The 23,297-nt window shown below is 39.6% G+C and overlaps 1 protein-coding gene across 1 annotated transcript in view; it reads right to left on the bottom strand.

The window, feature by feature from the left end:
- LGR6 (leucine rich repeat containing G protein-coupled receptor 6) overlaps nucleotides 1-23,297 on the bottom strand; it is a 159,737-nt gene that overhangs the window by 81,027 nt on the left and 55,413 nt on the right. The window contains exons 2-3 of the mRNA XM_060772489.2: nucleotides 15,759-15,830; nucleotides 7,990-8,061 (exon numbers count right to left, since the gene is read on the bottom strand). Of these exons, the coding sequence (XP_060628472.2) occupies nucleotides 7,990-8,061; nucleotides 15,759-15,830 (144 nt within the window). The remainder of the gene's footprint in view (nucleotides 1-7,989; nucleotides 8,062-15,758; nucleotides 15,831-23,297) is intronic.

The raw sequence follows: 23,297 nt of genomic DNA, 5'->3' as shown, positions 1-23,297 counted from the left end.
ATTGGCTTTTAACTCATGTTTTGCTTTTCCATTTGACATGTACCTATCTTAGCTCAGCTAATACACAGAACTGGGCCCAGGACTTTCAATTTCCTCCAGTGGATTTCCATGGCTGATGAACAACTAAATCCTTGGTGTTCTATAGTCTAGTACTCAAAGTACTGACTACACCATACTGGTTTTCCAATGGATATAGCTGCTGCACTTCACTGAAGCTCATTCCAGACAAAGTAATCATTATTCATAGGTAGTTCCTCCATTCAGATGGATGATACTCAGCCTGTCTGGGCAAAGCTGTGCTCTCTCTGATACAATGAAAGAAAATGGGCTTCAGAAACATAGGCTGGCTCTATCTACAATTCTTGGACGATTGAACCATCTATCACATTTGGGTTCCTACTGCACATGTATAAGACAAGAAGGACTTCATTGGGACTGGTGTGTTGTCCTCAGTATTACGCACCTGCTTTGTGTGTGTGTGTGTGTATAATAGAACTGGGGCAGAGCTCTGGGGATGATCCACTTCTCTCTGAGAATACCTTTGTGTGATTATTCACTCCCTTTGGTTTTAATGATTGAGCAAGATGAAAGGAAGAGAAGTATAGATCAAGGGCTGCTCATCCGCCACTCCAGGGAGGGATTTAAAGAGACAGCATCGATTCATGTGCTTCCCCGTGCCTTCTGGGGAAAGCTATTCATTTAGTCATAGGAATGCTTTCCCACACAGCCCCCACATCTGAAGAAGCCTCTCCCGCCTAATTGACTGGCACTCTGTGAATCCCATCCCAATGACTCCTTCCTTACATGCTTTCTGTAATAAAAACATTCTCATCCTACACCCAAAGTTGTCATGCTTCTCTAACTCTACCATTCTGCCCAAGCTGCATTTTTTTCTTCTTTTCCCCTTTAACAAAAGCGATGCTGCTGCATCTCCACTGTCCAAACATCATTATAATTCTTCTCATGCAAAAAATTCCATCTGACATTGTTCATCCATTTAGGAGATGAGCGTGAAGTTTTCTATGGTAATCATCTCTGGCTGTACTCATCTCCAAACTGTATATTCTCTGGATGGGTGTTTACAGGAAAAATTACTACAGCAGAAAGTTCAGCAGGACACCTGGATTGCTTCAAAACTGGCATTTTGAAAATATGGGGAGGAAAGGTTTTGCGTGGTAAAATGCTGACATGGCACTGGCCATATATGAAGACTAAATGATATATGGTTCTTTCTATACAGCAAATTCTGTATGGATCTATTCAGTCAAACCTGCAACACAAAAATGTTGGTGATGTGAAATGACCCTAATTTTCACTCCCACTCTTCTGAAATGAATGAAGAAGAAAAGGGGACATCAGATATTGGTAAATATAGGCCATGATTTACTGGAACATTCACTTTATCAAATCATGCTATTCTGGCTTTTAGGAGCCCAGAATTATTAAGATTAGCACCCTCCAAGAGGCCACCTTCTGAATGCATTGGACGTGACATAAAATGAAACTAATTTAAAATCCCACTCTGCTGAAACGACTGAGAAAGAAAAGGTAGGGTAAAATATTAACAAATATGATGCATAATTTGTTAGAACATCCACATTATTGAATTATGCTATTTTGATTTCTAGGAATTCAGAATTAGTAGATTAGCGTCTTCCAAGATGCTATCCTCTAAATGTATTGGAGTATAAGCCCCATCCTCTCTAGCCAAGCAGCCCGGGGAAGGCTGTGATAGACAATAACAACTATCGCATGACTCTTTGGGGAAACAATTGTTTTATTTTATTTTATATTATTTTATAAACGGTTCTGGCCCAGCTTACTTGTCTGAATGCATCTCCTTCTATGATTCACCTCAGAGGTTCAGATCATTGGGGGAGGCCCTGCTCTCGATCCCACCACCATCGCAGGTGCGTCTGGCGGCGACGAGGGACAGGGCCTTCTTTTCTCTGTCTTTGGAACACACTTCCTAACTAAATCAGGTCAGCCCCCCCCCCCCCCCATCCTTCAAGAAGAAATTGAAATCATGGCTGTGGGACCAAGCTTGTGAGCGGCAGTCACAGCAGTAACAATTATAAAGGAACCATGTGATAGACAATGGAGGGATTTTAAATTGTGACTTTGGACTTGGATTTATCTCTTTTAAATTGTGTTTCTAACTGATGATGATGCTTTAATTAATGTTTAACTGTGTTTTTATTGTTGTTGTTGTTGTTGTTGTTGTTGTCATATAATGGTTGTTGGTTGTATGCTGCCCTGAGTCCCCTTCTGGGGGTGAGAAGGATGGGATACAAATGTCTGAAATAACTAAATAAATAAATATTATGATTTAGGCCTTTTTTGCAAAATTTAACATATTAGTTGTTATTTCGTGATACATTTCTGAAGGATCAAACAATCAATGTAGCTCCAAATGTATGATGCAAGATCAACAATGTTTAAATCAGTCCTTAGTCTCAATCCTACAGTCCCAACTAGAATAGACCCATTACATCAATGGAATGGATTCATTCAACAACTGATCAAGTGGATTTGCTCTAGTTGAGACTAACCAATAGTATTCAGGCCTACTCTTCCCACTCAAACCCTTACTCTCTCCTTTTTATAAAGTCAACAAAGTCTATACATATGCTCTTCTTTTGGCTCCTTCTCTGCAGTTCTCTTGTACAAAACACAAGGATTTTTTCCCCTTGACATTGTACAATAAGTGCCACATTCTACAATATAATGCTTATCTGAAATGATAGAACTTAGCAACAATTACCTATAATTTTATTTATTGATTTAGTAGTCTTTATGTGAATCAGTTCTGAAGTTTTTGAAGATACCAATTTGCTGTATTGCAACAAAATCCAGAATGTAGATGAATCTGGTTGTTATCTGCAGAATTCTGGGAAATGTAGTTTGGGAAGGCAAAGACCTCTGTAGCTGAATAGCCAATAGGCCCTGCTCTAAACTACATTTCTTAGGATTCTGCAGGTACCAGAAATGCAGAGCTGCCTGCTTTAAATCCCTGATGTGATACATGGTTAGTTCTGTGCAGCTTGAGTCCTTGCTATTTAAATTTAAGTCATGGATAAGTGAGGGCTGGGCACTCAATAGTTAAGGAGAGCCCCACAAAAGCTATGTTAGATGATGTGACATGTTGGAGTTTTCAGATTCTAATTTACATTCTTTGCTTGGAGGGAGCATCTTGTGTTTCACAGAAGCACAAATCATTCCCTGATGATCTTTCAAGCTCCATTCAAACAAAGATTTGCCTCTATTGCCTTCTCACCTTGTGTTTCCCCAACAGTTCTAAAATTACAATAATAGAATCATAGAGTCCAACTTTATGAAATGCCTTGTCAAGGGTCTCATTGGCCATCAAGTCCAATGCAGGAGAAGTTGGCTTGATCCAGAGGGCCACCCACAACTGCAGGCATTGCAATTTGCCAAGCAATACGCTAAATTATTCTATAAAGTCCCACTGTGCCTTTATTTTAAAAAGCCTTAGTTGTTGTTTTTTTAAGGAAAGAATAAATGTTGTATGGACAAATGGCTACAGCCATCATAAGTATCATCTTCAAAAGATCAGCCGTCCCATGAAGCAGTTGGCTTCAGGTGGCAGAATTAAGAAGAGGTGCTATTTTCTTTTTACTCCATTCCCCGTCTTATTGCAAAAACATGTTCCACTTCACTTGAACACAGGCATCATTTTAATATTTGGCTTGAAGTACAAATATCCCATGATAACCATAATATATATGTAAACTGGCAATTTGATGGGTTGGCTTGATATTTCAGATTTATTGTTTCAGTGGATAGTACGGCTTTAGCTATTCTAATTGAACTTATTTTAATATGGTGTCAGCTGCTGCAGAAGCCTTTGGCTTCCACACATGGGGCATAAATGTAATAATAAAAATGTAAACATAATAAGCAACATGGCAGCAACGTTTGATCTACGGATAATTAAACAGGTGGGTTGGCAAGTATCATGTTGGGCCTACACTGCAGTACCTTGATATCATAGCCTAGTGATTCTTCGGCATAAACAGAAGGTAATTTCCTGCTTTCCTAGCTGGGCAATGAACTCTCACCATGAGAACACAGTTCTTTTCACAACACTGCTGTAATCCTCTTGGAGAGTTATACCGATTTAACCCCTTTTTATGCCACTGTTATGTACTATTTGATTAGACATTTGTATAAGGAAGGATTCCTGTATGCAAGTCATTTCTTGGGCGGTGGTGGTTCTGGACCAAACTTGGCATGAATCCTCAGTATGCCCAAGTGTGAACGCTGGTGGAGTTTGGGGGGAGAGGACCTTGACAGTTGGGAGTTGTGGTTGCTGGGATTGGTGGTTCGCCTACAGTCAAAGAGCATTCTGAACTCCACCAATGATAGAATTCGGCCGAACTTCCCACACAGAACCCCCATGAACAACAGAAAATACTGGAAGGTTTTGGTGGCCATTGACCTTGAGTTTTGGAGTTGTAGTTCATCTATACCAGAGAGTAGGAGGAGGTCTAGGAGCCCCCGGTGGCGCAGTGGGTTAAACCCCTGTGCCAGCAGGACTGAAGACTGACAGGTCGCAGGTTCGAATCCGGGGAGAGGTGGATGAGCTCCCTCTATCAGCTCCAGCTCCTCATGCGGGGACATGAGAGAAGCCTCCCACAAGGATGATAAAAACATCAAATCATCTGGGCATCCCCTGGGCAATGTCCTTGCAGATGGCCAATTCTCTCACACCAGAAGCGACTTGTAGTTTCTCAAGCCCAGAATGTAGGACAACTAAGAAGCTACTGGAAGTACAGCCTTACTCCTTTGTTGTCACCATTGCCTCTGTCCTCAAAGGTATATTGGCAAAGTTTTTCCTTCTGCTGTTGTTAAACAGGATCCCAGTTTTTGTGTTGATGTCACACGAATAGAGCATTCATAGTGCAATTGACCCTCCATATCTATGGATTGTTTATAATATTATAATGTAATGCAATATAATACTACTACTAATAATAATATTATATTATAATTATATATTTATATTACATGTAAGATTACGAATATTATTAAAATATAGTGGTAATATTTAATACTGATATTGTACTATGCTAATAATATAACATATTTTGTGTGTGTGTGTGTGTGTGTGTGTGTATTGTAAGCCACTCTGAGTTCTCTTTGGAGTTCCTCCATGAATTCAACTATCTATGGCCTGAAATTTAAAAAAAAATGCAAAAGGCAAACCTTGATTTTACCATTTTGTATTAAGGGACACTATTTTCCTATGCCATTGTATATAATAGGACTTGAACATCCATTGATTTTGTTATCCTGGGGATCCTGGAACCAAACTGCAGCAGATACTAACCACCCACTGCATTTGAATTACAGTATGATTCTCATGCTGCCATCAAATAAAGGTAGAATAAATCATGGATACTTGTCTCGTGACTACCTCTGTCTGACAAAATATGTCTTCTCTAGGAATCTTTTAGGTCTTTCAAGCAATTCTATGGTATACTTCCACTGGAGGTTACTTTAAGACCTTGAGGCACTTCAAAAATTATAGTTGCCTCCAGGGCAACTGTATAGCAACTTTCAGTGGAAGTCCTTCATTTGGCTTTCCTATTATCCATGGTTCTCTGTTTCCACATTAAGTTCAGGAAAATATACTCCATGGACACAGCAGTTGTACTGCATTCATTACATTTGTTTAATTAGTTCACATATCTATCACTCTTCAAATGATGAGTCCCTAATCTTGAAGTGAAATCTATGGTTAATCCTTTCATTGAACTAGAACCCTAATTTGTACATTTTCAAATGGGATGAAACTGGGGGATTTATTTCATCTCCATCACTTGACGAACAGAATTATTTGGATGCACTGGAAGATTTCCCAGCTTGATATTCCAACCACTATAATTCCCCTGGATAGGATGCCTTCCAGTATTAGGACAAACACATACGTTCTGGTTTTGTCACTAATATTATGACCTAAAGGGGGTGCTATATTAATTTCAGTAAGTCCTGCATACCTCTGGCATTTTAAGCTATTTCACTGGGAAGTGCTCCAAAGTAAACTGATGAAAAGAGGCTTTCAAAGCCCACAAGTTCCCTGAGCATAGAGTTGCCCTTGTTGAAACAGGGTGGGTTTGCTGTGGTTTTCTTGGTTTCTTTGATTCAGTGCCTAATGCAGACTGTGGATAAAGCAGCAACTCATCTCTAAACCCAGGGATTTAGGGCAGGATTCTTTAGAAGGCCTAGTAAACAGCCCTGCACTCTCTAATCCTGGGAGCAGGTTACTACCTGCTTGCTTCATATAAACTTTGTCAGCCACGGCGATTTCACATTGCGGTTGGGTTGCAAACATGCCCTCAGGACAGAAATGTTTATTGCAGGAGAGAAGGGATTGTAAAATATCTCTTGGGAAGAGGGAAGATGAAGAACTAAGCACCTAAATAAACACCTACAGGAACCATTTAAGATTAAATGTCACGAATAAATAGACACAAATAAAAGCTATCCTGCTTTACTATCTGGTGATACATTTCTTGTGATGGTGACCACAGGTGGCTAGAGAAAGAAGCTTTCCGTTCCACTGATCAGTATGGAGAGACTGCTGTGAAAGTCTCAATGCTGGGTAAGTACCAAGGACAGAGCTACAACAGAAGATGAGATATGGCAGGTTTTTTGCACACTTGGTATCACTGTACTGATTCTGGATTAGCATAACTCAGACAAGTTGGTTTGACTTAATGGAAACATCTGCCCATGATATATTTGGGGCCCTTGTCAAGAACCTGGAAACCAGCTGGGGACCCATAGGTTGAGGAAACAGTAATGCCAATGAAAGAGATACTAGGCCAAGTATCACTGTGGAACCAGAAATAACAAAGCCTGAAGCTGATGCAAGAGCCCTGAGCCTAATATCAGGACACCACAAAACATTTGAGTCTGGATTTTTATCTGATACAATGGGTCAGCACGCAGATCTCAAATACCTCCACAAACTACTGGAGTTGAAGGTGTGTCCAGCATGACTCTTTGAAGAATAGTTTGCCTCTTTAAGACTTTCTACTTTTTTTTATGGACAGGGTGGAGTATAAGAGGGAGACTCAGGAACAAGGCACAAATGTATTCATTCTGGCCTCAAAACTGGTCTGAGCACTTGGAACTCTCCTCGGTGCTGCAATAACCATCTCCCACTTAATATCAGAGCATGACAACTTCACATCAAACCCTACACACTTTAGTATTGTTCTGGCTCCCTTGATGCTATTGACTTCTCACACTTGCTATAAGTGAAAGTGAGGCTATTGCAAGATATGTTACTTTCAGCCATTATGTAGAATGAAAAAGTAACATGGGACCTTTTCCTTTGCATAGTAGAGAGGTCTCTATGTTCAAGCTTCTTGCAATTTATATCTAAAGAGGATCCAGTCTTGCGGCTACACAGTAGTGAGTAACCGCAAAAGATCTCAGATCTGTGTGACTTTACAATGAGAGTTGTAGCCTCACTGGGAAGATAGGAAAAGCTTTCAGTAGCTTGTTCATCTTGGTTGAATTGTTCTCAGATTAAAAACAATAACAACAGAAGAATAGGAATAACTTGAAATATGTTAACTCAAGACCAGACAGGTAATCAAACTCACAACAGTTGAGACCATGAAATTCCAGTGGAGTGTGAGAATCCTGACATTTATTTAGAAACACAGAACCACCTTCATCTTTTCAGATGGGAATACCCACAGGCCAACTTGACAAAGTTGGCTAGAGTCTAGCTCTCAGAATACTTGTAATATTTAATAATAACATTCTTGTGATGATAGTTATGTTTGTCTCTGAGGTGAGTCATGACATACAAAGATCATAAGAGTAAAATCACAGGAACTGCCTGAGCATTGAGATCTCTGATGGGCTATAACCGGGAGCACAAATACATGTCTAGTGTAAACAGTGTAGCATAGCAGCAGCTGCTGCACTGAAGAAATTGCAACTTACAAAATCTTTAAATTGTAGAGGCCAGAAAATGCTTCCCCTGGGATCCTAGAGAGCTGATTTCCAGAAAGGCGCCTGCAATAAACACAAGAAAGAAGTCAATATAATATCTCTGGCAAGTCCTTTTGTGATGACCTGAAGTTTTGTCCTGCACCTGGCTGGCTATCAAATACATCTTTGTGAAGGGAAGCAAAGGCCATTTCAGGAGGAAGCAATTTCTACAACTACAGAAAGCCATTGTAAATTTTATTTGTTTTGTTTATGTCCCATCTTTCCTGCTGTGTATTCAAAGAAGCAATAAGTTCAATGAAGTACACATCTGTTAAATTCTCACTGTATCATCACATAGTAGAGCAGGGTCACAGAATGAGTGAGAGAGAGACTGGGTTTTATAGTTTATTGCAGATTTGCAACTGGATTTCCAAAGTCCCAATTCAGCTATCTAACCATTACACCACACTGGTTCTTAATACTCCATGTTTTTTTTCTTTACTACTCATACTAGAAGAGACATCACTATTCTAATTCATCTTATTTGTGTGTGTCTGTTTACAAGAGGCAAAGAAAACAACAGCTGCCTCCAGATTCCCTTACTGAGGCTTCACTAGAGTTTTGCTCCAAAACCTGCCATGGATTCCAAAATTTGTAGATGCTCAATTCCCTTTATATACAATAACACTGTAAATTTGTGTCATTTGCTATTTGAATTAAAATATAAAATTTCAAGTGGTGGATGGTTGAATCCTTGGATATGGAGGGCCAACTGTCTACATGAAGAGCAAAACAGAGAAAAGAGGAGAGCAGATAAGTTTGCCTCATCAACTTCCTCAACCAGCATGTTTAAAAAGCATGGATATAGAAATGGAAAGAATGAGAAAAGTGGACACTTTGAATAGAAAAAGTAATTATTGAATGCATTTAAAAGAAGTATTCAGGAGTCTCGATGGTTTAATTTTCCCTTTTCGTGGTAATGCTTCTGCAAAGGCTTTATTTAACATCCACATGTTGTTGGTTTTGAAGGGGGGAAAATCCTGAAACATGTTGAATTCCTGTTCCCTATTCCTTCCATGTTACTTCTCCTTTGGGTACACATTTTCATGTCCGGGAAAATACTTTATTATCAGAGGTATACATTAATTCAGATAGCCACAGAAAGTGTTTTATTGAAGTCTTTTAAAAATAATCAGACAAATTAAATAGATCTGCCATGAGTCACAGTAAAAAAAAAAAGCTAGTCCATGATCAGAGGCAGTATTGCTCAGGATACGAGATGACAGTTACTGTCTTTACTCTTTTCTAGTACATCTCCCTGCAGCATCTCACTGACCACTTTTGGAAATGAATCTTAAATTAGATTAACCTCTTTCTGACTCAGCAAGACTTATCTATCTATGATGATAGGTGCCTGGATATTTTCAGAATCCACCCAAATGATATATATGTAGCACATAAAAATAGTGCACTAACAAGTAAAGACAACATTACTTGCTGGGGAAATTTTTGGTGTATAATGACGATCCTTTTGAAAAAGTATAAACTTCTAACATTGGCACTTTTTGTGTATAATGGGTAATATATATTTGTTACTTTTTTGTGGTGGAATACTTTGGGATTAACATTTTGGATTTTTGTTCACCAAATATTAGGGCATTTTCTTTGATATTAAGATGGATTTTTGTCAAAGGAAGCACTGAAAAGTGATGAGTAGGACAATAAGTTACAAAAGGGGACAATAATCTATTACTTGTATTGGGTCATGTTACACATTTAATGACTGTATATATCAGTGGTTCTCAACCTGGGGTCCCCAGATGTTTTTGGCCTCCAACTCCCAGAAATCCTAACAGCTGGTGAAGTGGCTGGGATTTCTGGGAATTGTAGGCCAAAAACATCTGGGGACCCCAGGTTGAGAACCACTGGTATATATGTAATATTTCAAGCTCCGCATAAGCAATATCAGTCAAGTTCATCTTGATATTGTCTATGTGTATACACCATGTAAATCTCACATCTCAAGTGTGTCTCTTCTCTGAGATTTAGGTAAGTTATTCATACGATGAAATTTATAGTTCTTAATCAACACAGGGCCATCTCTTTCATATGCCAGCCCTATTTGCAACCTTCCAGGACCCACTTACTGTCATTCTAAGATGACAGAAACAAGAGCTCTTTGAGATGGCTTCACATGGGTAAGTGTTGCTTCCCTGGAGGGAGCAATGTTTCTGTTGAGGAACTGCTACAAACAAAAAAGTCTATGTATTAAGTTACATTTTTGTGCATTTCCTCTGCACAGAAATATTGTCAGTCCTCCATATCCACAGATTCAGCCATCCATGGCCTGAAAATATTCACCCCCCCACCCCAAAATCAAACCTTAATTTTGCCATTTTATATAAGGGACAGCGTTTTACTTGCCATTGTGTGTTTATATATAGAAGATGACTTGATTGTCCACAGATTTTTGGTATCAATGGGAGGTCCAGGAGCCAAACTCCAGCCAGATATGAACTCTTCCTGGAATTGGTGCTACTTTTTATTTTATTTTATTTAAAAGACAAATTTACACCATTGTACCTTTATGTACAATTTGTTAAAAGAAGGCTTGTAAGAGGATTATGAAGAAGCTAAATCCCCAATTGCAACTACCTTGTTTCAATATTATGATATGGCTAGGCACAGATCTTGGAAAAGTCACTTTGTTGGATTATCGCCAGGCTTGCTGGGGGGATTTTGGGGTTTGTAATTCTCCCCAAAAGAATCTTTGGCTAGCAAAAGGATAAGACGTAGTGCTCCGATAGTCACCTCTTTGCATACAGCTTGGGGTGAAATTAGAATTGAAAGGCCGGGAGCAGCTCTGGAGTCAGCATTGGGGAGTTTCATGTATATGATGATGTAGACATAGAGAGTTTGTTTTGTTCTTTTTGTCCTTTGGGAGAAGAGGCTCGAGGCATGATGTACTGAGTGTATAAGCTTGCACCAGAAGCCAAAGGGAGCATGCAGATCTGCCAGCAAAGCTGTCATCACTGGGTTTCAGTTCCCCCTCATTAATCACAGACTATTTAGCCGTGCATATCATCCTGAGTCACAATAGCATTCTGTGCACATGGTGCCACCCCCATTGCATTCCCGGTGTTTATCATCAATCAGCAAAAGCTGCCACTGCCAGTCCCTTTGCTTAACTACACTTTTCTCACAAACCTAACTCTGGCAGCTTTTTCCCATCAGAAAGAAGCCAAAAATTATTTCTTATTACTCAGCAGAGAACAGTCTCAGAGAGTCTGGGGGCAATGTCCAACTCCGAGGACCTACTATGGGCCACACCAGACCCCCAAACGTGAAAGAGGCATTCCTGGTTTCTGGAATACAGCTTTGGTCTTTTTTTTTAATGTTGTGGGTGGATCTTCTGCACCTCTTGTTATTACAGAAATATCACCCCTGCTGGCTTCCAGAGATAGGTGACATTTTTTTCTGGGTGGGTGTGCTATGAGAGAGGGGCTGCATCAATATGTAGGCTATCATTTGCTCATACTTGTTTTAGCTGGAGGAAATCACTCCATAATGGTGGCCACAGTAGCCTGAGAATTCATCAATGTTCAGAGAGTTCAGCTGGGCTGCTCCTTCTCACCAGCCAAGGTAGTTGCAATCAACAAGGAGGGGGTAGAGCAACCCGATCTTCTTCTTGATTACACAGGCTCCCCAATCTCCCTCAACAGACACAACCATGATGGGCATGTTCTCATGGGGAGCACCTTGGCTGGAGAGGAGAAGGAGTATCAAGATGAGGATGACCCATCCCTTCCTTCGCTGAGCATTCAGGGGAAGTACAATCATAGCATTGTGTGTGTGGACAATGAATGGGGCCAAATGGAACCTGCTTGAGATGTCCACACAGCTGCAAAGTCAAGGACCAAGGAGGGGGACCAATGGCAACATTTAGATCAGGTTTCTCATCATGAGCACAACATTGTTTTTAGTATGTTTTGTTGTGTTCCCATGAGACAAGATGTATGTAGGAGGAAGGATCATGGGGCTGGCTCATAGATAAAATAATTTGATGATTTCAGTATCAGGTGATGACTTGTATATATGAATAATGAAAAACATAATACTTTTTGGTGCAATCAGTTCATACCTTTGGCAAAAACTCAAAATGCAATACATGTATATGAATTGGTCTTTAGTTTTTGGAGTTTTGCGTGTGTGTGTGAAACAAAGATCTGTATTTCTAATAGAAAGGTCAAATGTTCTCTTTTGTTATATGGTTATAACATGGGAAGATGATTCATATAATGGTTCTTGGCTGACATTTTAACAGGCACATTATGTTTTACAAACTTTCTTTGATGCTAATATTAGTCTCCATATTAGAAAAGTAAAGCATGACTTGGCTCACAAAGATGACAAAATGGTTTCTTTATGGGACCAAGTAGTTCATATAGTTCATTATTGCATGAAAAGGCCTGTGCTGGATCAGACCAAAGGCCAATTGAGTACAACGTCATGTCTCTCACAGCAGCCAAAAAAAGATGTTGACAGGAAACCCATAGGTAGCACATGAGTGAAAGAGAACTCTCACTTTTGTTACCAAGCAAGTGATATCCAAGGCACATTGCTTCTGATATTACAGGCAGCCTATAGCCATCGTGATTAGCAGCCATTACAAACTTATCCTCCATCAATTTGTCTAATCCCCTTTCAAAGTCATCTGTTGGTGGCTGCTATTACAGCTTGTGACAGCAAATTCCATGATTTAATTATATGTTATGTGAAGAAATGCTTCCATTTGTGTGTTCTGCATCTTCTTCTATTGCCTTCACCGAATGCCCTCAGGTTCTAGTGTTATGGGGGGAAAAAACTTTCTTTTCACTGTGGTTATTTTTGTACATCATGCTAAACTGAAAAGCTCCAAACAATAAAACTCTTCCTTACGAGTTGTTTCGGCCACTTGATTATGTTGGTTTCCTCTTTCTGCATCCCCTCCTACTCAGCAATATCCTTTTAGAGATGTGGTGACCAGAGGGGTACACACGTTACCAAATGTGGTTGCACCACAGATTTGTACAAACAAATTCTTCATGATCCCGAGCATAGAATTTGTTGTTGTCAGTTGCCACATGTTGGGTTAATACGTTTACTGAGCTACTCACCACAATCCCAATATATGTTGGTTAGTCATTCCTGTCTCTATGTATATTCTGAAGGATTTATTTTTATTCATCTTATTTTATTTTTCCTCTGTGCAATTTCTGTTTGTGTGTATGCTCTTCTCCCTCTGCCTCAGAGTGTTGTGGAGTCTCCTCTGGCGAGTTTTAAAACAGAGTCTAGATGGCCATCTGTCAGGGGTGCCTTGATTGTGTAGAGTGGCTTGTTCCTTGTTATCTCATCAGTAGATGAGCATTTTTCCATTCTGCCAGTCTTTCTAATAAATGCCATCTATAAATATATAAAAGGATACCATATGGAAAATGAAGTGAGCTTGTATTCTTCTCCTACATAAACCAGAACTAGAATTGTTGGATTCAAATGACAAGAAAGAGATTCCACCTAAACATTAGGAAGAACTCCTTCACTGTTAAGGACTATTCTACAGTAGTATATACTACTTTAATGGAGTGGAGTCTCCTTCCTTAGAGGTCTTTAAATGCAAACTGGATAAGCAATTTTCACAAGTGCTTTTGTTCTATATTCTTACATGGAGGGGGCCTGGACTAGATGTCCAAATTACCAAATTGAATGCAAGCACAGCAATTCTGACAGTTCTAAGTATGAATAAGTTATAGCTAGTCTAATATTATGTTATTGATGATATATAATTTACCATATAATTGAGATATACTTACTATTGATATATAACTTACTATGGGCACATCCATATTTTTGTATTTCATAGAATCACAGAGTTGGAAGGAGTCCCATAGGCCACTGAGTTCAAACCCTTACTCACTCAATGCAGAATACCTGTCTAGAGCATCCCTAGCAGGTAGCCCACGACCTCCTTTTGACGATATCCAGAGAAGATACCCACTGCTTCTCTGGTAATTGGTTCCATTGTGGAACAGTTCTCACGGTCAACATGTTCCTTCTAATGATCAATCAAAGTCTACCTCCCTGTAAGTTAAAACCATTACACTTGCCCCTATCTTCTAGGGCATCAGGGAAGTAAGCCACCCCCTCTACTTTGTGATGGGCCTTGAGATCAGGGGTCCTAAAACTAAGGCTCACAGGCTGGGTGCAGCCCTCCCAAATAATTTACATAGTCTCCACCCTAAACTTTAGGCTTAGTTCACCCTAAGTCTGAATGACGTGAAGGCCCTTGACAACAACATCCTTAATTAACTTGGTTATCTCATCAGCCAAAATGAGGCCCACATTACCCATTGAAATACTTTATATTGGTTTAAATTGTTCTTCATTTTAAATATTGTACTGTTCTTTCATTTTTCCCCCCACTACAAGTAAAATATGTGCAGTGTGCATAGGAATTCGTTCATTTTTTTTCAAACCATAGTTTGACCCTCTAACAGTCTGAGGGACTGTGAATCAGCCCTCTGCTTCAAAAGTTTGAGGATTTTGAGGACTCCTGCTTTAGATATTCAAAGACTGCAATCATATCATCTCTCAGTCTTTTCTTTGCCAGGCTGAATATGCCCAAGTCCCTCAACCCCGAAGACCTGAGGAAGGTCACTGAAATATTTTCTGATCCAAACATGTTTTTATTTAAAGTTTTTTTTACATATCCAAAGACTGAGTTGCATGTTATACCTATGGGATAATATCTATGCCATCATTGCAATGCATGATATGTCCCCCAACACCACATCACATCAGTGGAAGGCAAAAGGAAGAGGGGCCGACCAAGGGCAAGATGGATGGATGACTGACCTTGAAGGAGCTGGGGGTGGTGACAGCCGACAGGGAGCTCTGGCGTGGGCTGGTCCATGAGGTCACGAAGAGTCGGAGATGACTGAACGAATGAACAACAACCACATCACTGTACTACTTTCTTGTAAATAATAATAATAATCATCATCATCATCATCATCATCATCATCATCATCATATTTTCTTTATTTGGAGCAAAGAAGATTAATATGTGGCTCTCTCATGGATGTTCTTCCCATAAGCCCTAGTCAGCATAACCAATAGTAAAGGAGTCCTTAGTTACACAACTATTACTACAACCAAGTACTGAGGCCCCATCTATACTGCTATGTGGTCTGTGTAGATTCACATAATGCAGCTCAGTGGAATTAAACTATATTTTATGAGCCTACACTTGCCATATAATGCAGATTTTAATTGCATTGTATGACCATGTAAATGGGGCCTCAGTCAAACAGAAATAGTTCAGGGAGAAGGGAAGAAGGCAAACACTCTGTTGAGATAGCAAACCTGTTATCCTTTCCTCCATGTGTTGTACAGCCATTCTGCCTTGGAGGCTAAGGACTCCCATGTTTGGGAGTTCAAATGTCCATTCATTTAAAAACCAATGAACTGATATTCTACCAGAAGCCTGCTCACTTTCCTTCTTTATACTATTTCCAGTGAAACAGAATGCTGTCGTTCTGGATGAAATAACTAAATATGGAGCTACAGTGGAAGTACAGGGTTGATGGGGACAGGCTGGAAACACTTAAATTAGCCAACCAACTGAAAGTTGCTTAAACAAATTCAGTAAATGTACCAAAAGTTAGCAGATGACATGGTAAATATCACCTTTCCCAGGGATTTCGAAAAAAAACAAACAAACCCCAAAATACTACTATACTTACAATTCTTCTAGAAAGCGCAGGTGTTGGAAGTCACCAGGGAGCAGTTCACTGATGTTGTTCATGCTCAGATCACTGATATACAAAAAGGAAACAAGACAGAAACAAGAAATTGGAGCAAATGTAATACGTAGATGCTCTAATAAAACATTAAGATTGCAAAAAAAAAAATGCCTCTGCTCAAGGGAAAGGAGAGCAAGGAGGATTTAAGTGATCTATCCCCTCTCAATCCATCAGCCATTGGGAAAAATTGGTTAAAGAGCATGCACATTGGGCCCTGCTATTAGACAGAAAGGAGCAGCAACCCGAGGGAGCAGATTTGGGGCTTTCACAAAGACCAGCACACAGTTAGTTGATTTATCATTATTTCTGTTGTTATTTATAGGGAGAAAAAGAGTTGTGGGAATGTCATCCTCAAGTACACAAATTTAAAACGACTCTGTTTAGATACTGTGCATCATGATTTGGTGTGGAGCGGGTAGGACATTATTTGACTCACAGAGGGTTTTATTTTCTGTATAATCCTTGGAGAGACCCATGACTAAACATTGTTAAACAGCATTGCCAATGTGCTTATATATATATATTTCTAACAATGAAATTTAATATGAAAGTCAGGATTGTTCATGACATCATATTTCCTATTTCTGTGTATTGAAGCTGATAGAATAACTTTATTTGAAATATGATGCTGGAGGAGAGCTCTGTAGACATCACAGACTGCTAAAAACACAAAGATATAGGTCCAAAAATAAATCAAGTTTGATCCCTCCCCAGAGCCAAATTGACTATACCGTGACTGTTGTATGTTGGTCTTATCATGAGAAGACATGACTTACTTTTCCTACTGCCTTCTACCCCACAATAATGTTTGATGGGGTAGAAGGCAGTGGGAAAAGAGAATAACTGCATTATAGGTAGATCAATTCAATCAAGGAAGCCACCCACTGAGTCTGCAAGACCTGAGCAGAGATGCTAGGATGTAGGGTCACCATAAGTCAAAACTGATGGCAGTTAGCAGCGACAAGTGGTTGGTACCTGACAGGGATACAGTCTAGATTGATTTTTAAAAAATAAAATCAATCTAAATCACAATTAGGATCTTCTCTCCTTCTGGTTATGTACCAATAGTGGAAAGGAGATCCTGTTTCTTCAGAGTCTCGAGTATTACTTCCTCTAATTCGTAACAGTTAATTAAAAGTATGATGGTTTGGCACAACAGAAAGTTGTATTTGTCATTAGAAGTTAGTCCTAAATGGTTTCAAGAGAAAGCCAACTTTAAAATAACCAAAACATTACTCCCTGCTCTAAAAATATAGAACATTGTTCCCAGTTGTTGGTTTGATTTTTAGTAGTAATACCATTCCAATTTATCTCACACATCCATGGGGGATGTTATAGGCTGGTAACTTTGTTGCTAGTGCCAGATTTACCAATGTGCTTAGATGTGCTTAAGCAAAAGGCTGCGTTGACCAGGTGGCCCCACTACCTACTTAATAATAATAATAATAATAATAATAATAATAATAATAAGGATTTTGCTTATGTGGTGCCATTATAAATTTGAAGGCAGTCTGTTTCTTAGCGATTCTAGACATAATGCTAGAATTGATAGTCTATTGGAGTGTGCCACAAAGTAGGCAGTGTAGGCCTACTAGGCCTACTTCCTTCAGGGTCCAGGGAAGGGGCCTCACAACTTAACTAGCACAGGACCTCATTTGTCCTAAATCCAGCACCAAGTGTTGCATTTAATGTGCAAACTTTTTACTTTTCTGCTGCTTTGAAATGAGATTTTCATTGGCTATATTATTCCTCCTGTATTGCCCACCCCCACATTTCTGTTGGCAACAAAGGTGTAAATATGGAAAGAAAAGACACATTAATGTGAGAACTAAGGAACATCTTTATAGCACAAGTTCTGAATTCTACCTCTCAGAATATATTTAGGTTTTAATAGCATTTCACAGTATTTGAGACCCTTTAATTAACATTTTGCTGCTTTATATATGTTTTATCTCATTTTTCATGTGCGGGTATTACTGTCATTATTTAAATGTTTTTATGATAAATGGGTTGGAAACTTTTGGGTGTATGACAATTGTGTAAATTCATCTACAGAGCAACTGTATTTTTTTTAAGTAACAAAATCATACATTTATAGACTTATACGTTTCAAAGAGACCTCAAGGGCCATCGAGTTCAACCACATTCTGCCATGCAGGAACACACAATCAAAGCACTCCTAACCGATGGTCATCTTGCCTCTGTTTAAAAATTTCCAGAGACTTCACCTGACTTCAAGGCAGGATATTCCATCATTGAAGAACTTCAGGAAGTTCTTCCAAACGTTTAGATGTAATCATTTTTCATGCAGTGTGAATCCATTGCTCTATGTCCTAATGTCTAGATCAGGGGTCCTCAAACTTTTTAAACAGAGGGCCAGGTCACAGTCCCTCAAACTGTTGGAGGGCTGGATTATAATTTGAAAAAAAAGAAAAGAATTAATTCCTATGCACACTTCAGATATCTTATTTGTAGTGCAAAAAAACATTTAAAAACAATATAATAATTAAAATTAAGAACAAATTTAACAAATATAAACTTATTAGTATTTCAATGGGAAGAGTGGGCCTGCTTTTGGCTGATGAGATAGGGTTGTTGTTGTTGTTGTTGTTGTTGTTGTGTGCTTTCAAGTCATTTCAGACTTAGGTTGACCCTGAGCGAGGGCCAGGTAAATGATCTTGGAGGGCTGTATCCAGCCCCCGGGCCTTAGTTTGAGGACCCCTGGTTTAGAGCCATGGAAAATTAACTTGCTCTTTCATCAATATGACATTCTTTTAAATGTTTAAACATGGCTATAATGTCCCCTCTTAACCTTTTACTCTCCGAGCTAAATATGCCCAGCTCCATAAGTTGCTTCTCATAGGACTTGGCTTCAAGACTTTTGATTGTTATCGGTGAATGAAAAGCACTCCCTCGAACCACAGCAATTCAGTTTAAAACAACATCTTGGAGAATGTAATTTTACATAAGATCACACATCATGTGATGTTTAGCCTTAAGAAGGGCATGTTTAGCCTGAAGAAGAGAAGGCTGAGAGGAGACATGATGACCATGTATAAATATGTGAGGGAAAGTCATAGGGAAGAGGAAGCAAGCTTGTTTTCTGCTGCCCTGGACACTAGGACATGGAACAATGGCTTTAAACTACAGGAAAGGAGATTCCCCCTGAACATTAGGAAGAACTCCCGGACTGTGAGAGCTGTTCACCATTGGAACTCTCTGCCCCGGAGTGTTGTGGAGGCTCCTTCTTTGGAAGCTTTTAAGCTGGATGGCCACCTGTTGGGGGTGTTTTGAATGTGATTTTCCTGCTTCTTGGCAGGGGGATGGACTGGATGGTCCACGAGATCTCTTCGAATTCTATGTTCAGCATCCTCAGTCCTATCATGGTGTCATGCACACTCCCAAGTTTTTAGCTACAGTACTTTTTAAATGTCCCCAGTTTCTCTCTCCTCTTTCCATTTCCTCATCTTTTCCTATCTTATGTCAATTTCTGCAAACTGAATTCAATGTGCAAACATTGTTTGATTTTAATTAACTCAGAAGGAACGAGAGAAAAAGAGGGATGGAATCTTGCCATTCCCAGCTAGCTCAAACCCCATCTACACTGCCATATAATGCAGTTTGAACTGCATTAAATGGTCAGTGTAGACTCATATAATGCAAATTGACTGCATTGAACTGGATTATATGAGTCTTCACTGACTCATATATTTCAGTTCAATCTGCATATTAGTGGCAGTGTTGATGGGGCGTCAGGCAAAACCAAATTGCTGCAATCTCTCCTAGCTTGTGTGATGTTCCTCATTAAAAACCTTTCCCATCTTGACCACACTCTGATGTTGCTTGTCCATGCATGTCCTGGCCTTCATCTGTCAAATCTTGGCAGGCCTGGCCATGGTGTCTCTCTCAGGATGTTGGCACTCAAACTGAAGCTGCCTTGTCCGAGGCAGCTTCAGCATGAATGTTGACACTGTGCAGAACCACTAGCTTGGTAGCCCTCACCACACCTCCATCTGCTCAGAAAAAGGGAAACTGTTAGACAGTGTCCTACTGTCCAACGTGCATTCAAAAAATCAAAGCCAACACACTACAAGGTTGGAATTTTTGAGAGGAATCCTTGTAGGCCTCAATTACTTTCTATTCCAAACCTGCAATTCCATGTCGGCACTTCACTAAGAACACAGCTGAGTAGCTCCTCCATCAAGGCCTCAATAGTGTAAACAGGTCAAGTGCTTCATTTCTGTTTGCTGTGAGAATTCCCAACTTGTATACACTGGAAAATAAAGAAAAAGTTCCTGGAAACTGAATCACATGTGATTCAGAGTCAAGCTTCATAACTCATTTGTCCCTCAAGGGGCTCCTTAATTCAAGTGCTTTGATGTCCTTTGCCTCCCATAAACAGGTTCTTTTTACTCTTGCTTTTAGATAGTTTTTTTCTCTTTTTGCCTAAAAGGCAAAAAGATGCTACGTCCCCCACCCCTCCTCCTCATCTTACACAGTCCACTGACAGTTTTCTGCCTCAACAGCATGTTTCTTAAGAACACCAGAAGCCCGGGGGTAGCTTGCTTCTGATGATCACTTATCTCAGTGGAGGGCATTTACGAAATACGTATTATACCAAGTGTTACAGAAATGAACATACTGTACAGGCAAAATATAACATATTAAGATGCACACCAATACATTTTCACATGCAGAACTTTTTAAAGCACCTTTGAAGTTCTCCCAAGCAACTTGCATGATAATGAAAAGAGCCTTCATGATGTGGTGGTTTATGTGTCAAACTACGACTCTGAAGACTGAGGCTCAATTCCCCACTCAGCCATGGAAACCCATTGAGTGACCTTGCAAGAATCACACTCAGCCAGGCCCGTAGCCAGGATTTCGATTCGGGGGGGGGGGGGGGGGCTGAGATTTTTTTCAGGGGGGGGTTCGGGTGGGGCTGAGTTTCGGGGGGGGGGGCTGAGTCTGAGTGAAAGAGGGCCTACCCTAGCAAACCTTTTGTATCATTACCCCAATACCCCCATGCATATGGGATATATTGAGTACGGTAATCAGATCATGATATGAATAAACATAACAGTTTAAATAATGCACCAGTAAGGCCTTTTCACGAACCACCATGAGAATTTCGGGGGGGGGGGGGCTGAAGCCCCTCAACCCCCCCCCCCCCCCCCCCGGCTACATGCCTGCACTCAGCCCCAGAAAACCTCATAATAGGTTTGCCTTAGAGTCACCATAAAGTCAAAATGACTTGAAGGCATCCAACAACAACAACATGGAAAACAATACATACAAAAAAAATCTAGCCACTGAGCATTCTTCCTACGTAACTACTATCCCCGAGTAACTCCTCCAGCAAGGTCTCAATAGTGTAAACAGGTCAAGTGCTTTATTTCTGTTTGCTGTGAGAATTCCCAACTTGTATACACTGGAAAATTAAGAAAAGTTTCCTGGAAGCTGAATCACATGTGATTCACAATCAAGCTTCATAACTCAGTTGTCCTTCAAGGGACTCTAGTGCAGGCTTTTAATATATCATGTATCAGTCAGATATACTCACATACAATTCCCCTCTGAATACAATGGACAAGAAAAGGGCAGGGGTATAGCTGGGAGTGTGCATGGTTTCCAAAACAACATCTGCTCAAATGGAGCATTATGCAACAGGTGTCTGGCAACATCTGGCAAAGCTAGCTGTAATTCCCAACTGGTGTGTTGAGCAAAATGATCCACCCTAGGAGAGGCATTCTGTAGATGCTCAAATTTCAGGTTTGCTTCATCCCCCAGCAATTATTTGACACTCCCACAACTTCCTTCCTCTCCATTTGACTTGTGCCCAATGCCCCCTTTCCTTTTTCATATTCATCACAAGGACATCCTAGATTGGCACCTTCTCTCCCTACACCAGGCATTCAGTTGACCAGCTAGGCACACATTACGGACTCAGAACATATATGCATTATTTTTAAGAGAAAAGGGGAAATCAGAATAAATCTCTTGTTATTGTATGCCTTCAAGACATGAGAATTCCCAACTTGTATTAAAAACCATTTATATGGTTTAATATGTTTTTATGGATTTAATCTGAATTGTTTTTACTAATATTAATATTATTTTCAATACTAATACTAATATTGGTTTTAATACTAATGATGTTTAATACTATTTTAATATTTGTATATGTAAAATTGTATTGTAGTGCTTTTGGTGTTAGCCGCTTTGAGTCTCCTTATGAAGAGAGAAAATGGGCTGTAAATAAACATAAACATAAACATAAACATAAACATAAACATAATAATAATAATAATAATAAAATCATGATCTGTCAACTGCAAAAAGTCACCATACTTGGATCTGCATGCATCATTCGAAAATACATCACACAGTCCTAGACACTTGGGAAGCGTTATGATTTTGTGATACGAAATCCAGCATAGAGATTTCGTTTGCTGTGACATACTGTGATTTTGTGTCTGTATAATAATAATAATAATAATAATAATAATAATAATAATAATAATAATAAGACTTACGGCAACCCTAAGGCAAATCTATCATGGGGTTTTCTTGGCAAGATTCATTCAGTGCAGGATTGCCTTTGCTTTCCTCTATGGCTGAAAGAACTTGACATGCCCAAGATCACCAAGTGGGCTTCTATGCCTGAGCAGGAATTTGGATCCTAGTCTTCAGTCCTCAAATCACTACACTATGCTAGCTCAAAGCCTCTCACAGCTAGTAAATATTTCTACAGAAGGAGGTTGTAACATGGTAAGACATGTACCTGAAAGGTGTGAAGAATGAAATACTTTGCTGCATATTTACTAACTTTTCATTCCAATTAGCTTGATTTACAATGTATCAGGAATACTCACAGAGATCACAGGTCCAGACCATCATCAAAGGACTCAGTCGCTCCTTCAACTTTTCTTCTCCCATACCTACCCCACTACACATATGCAGTTGGTGTCACCCAGTACAGTAACTCATGTTTTCATTCCCAAGGACCTCCTTCTGTCCTAGACCATATAGAATACTTAGTATTTTTTTTTGCACTAATGTTACTTGTAAACCTAATTCCTGTAAATCACTGAAGCATCCTTTATTAGACCTGCATATAAACTGGGGCATATGTGACTAAGAAACATTAAGATTGTAGCCAAGATAGCAACAGTTATCAGTGAGGAAGCCCACACAAACTAGGAGAGCTACAACAGTTTGCTTTTGCCTGAGCTTATTGGGAAAGGAAAGAGTCTACTTCTTTGTTTTCCTTTCCCTCTCTGCTTTGACCAAATACAAACTACTTTTGCACTTTGGATTCATTTCCCAACAATTGAATTAAGTCAAGGGCAAATGGGAAAAGGGGAGAGAAACTACAACATTTTAATAGCAGCTAGGAAAATGGGATGATAGAGGATTGATTGGGACTCTGCCTGCCAAATTCGGGCAATTAAAAGAAAGAGAGTGCAGCCATAAACT

The sequence above is a fragment of the Anolis sagrei genome, chromosome 4 (assembly GCF_037176765.1).
Source record: "Anolis sagrei isolate rAnoSag1 chromosome 4, rAnoSag1.mat, whole genome shotgun sequence".
NCBI classification, from domain to species: domain Eukaryota; kingdom Metazoa; phylum Chordata; class Lepidosauria; order Squamata; family Dactyloidae; genus Anolis; species Anolis sagrei.
Note: the sequence above shows the minus strand (reverse complement) of the source record. Positions and strands in the feature narration are given on the sequence as shown.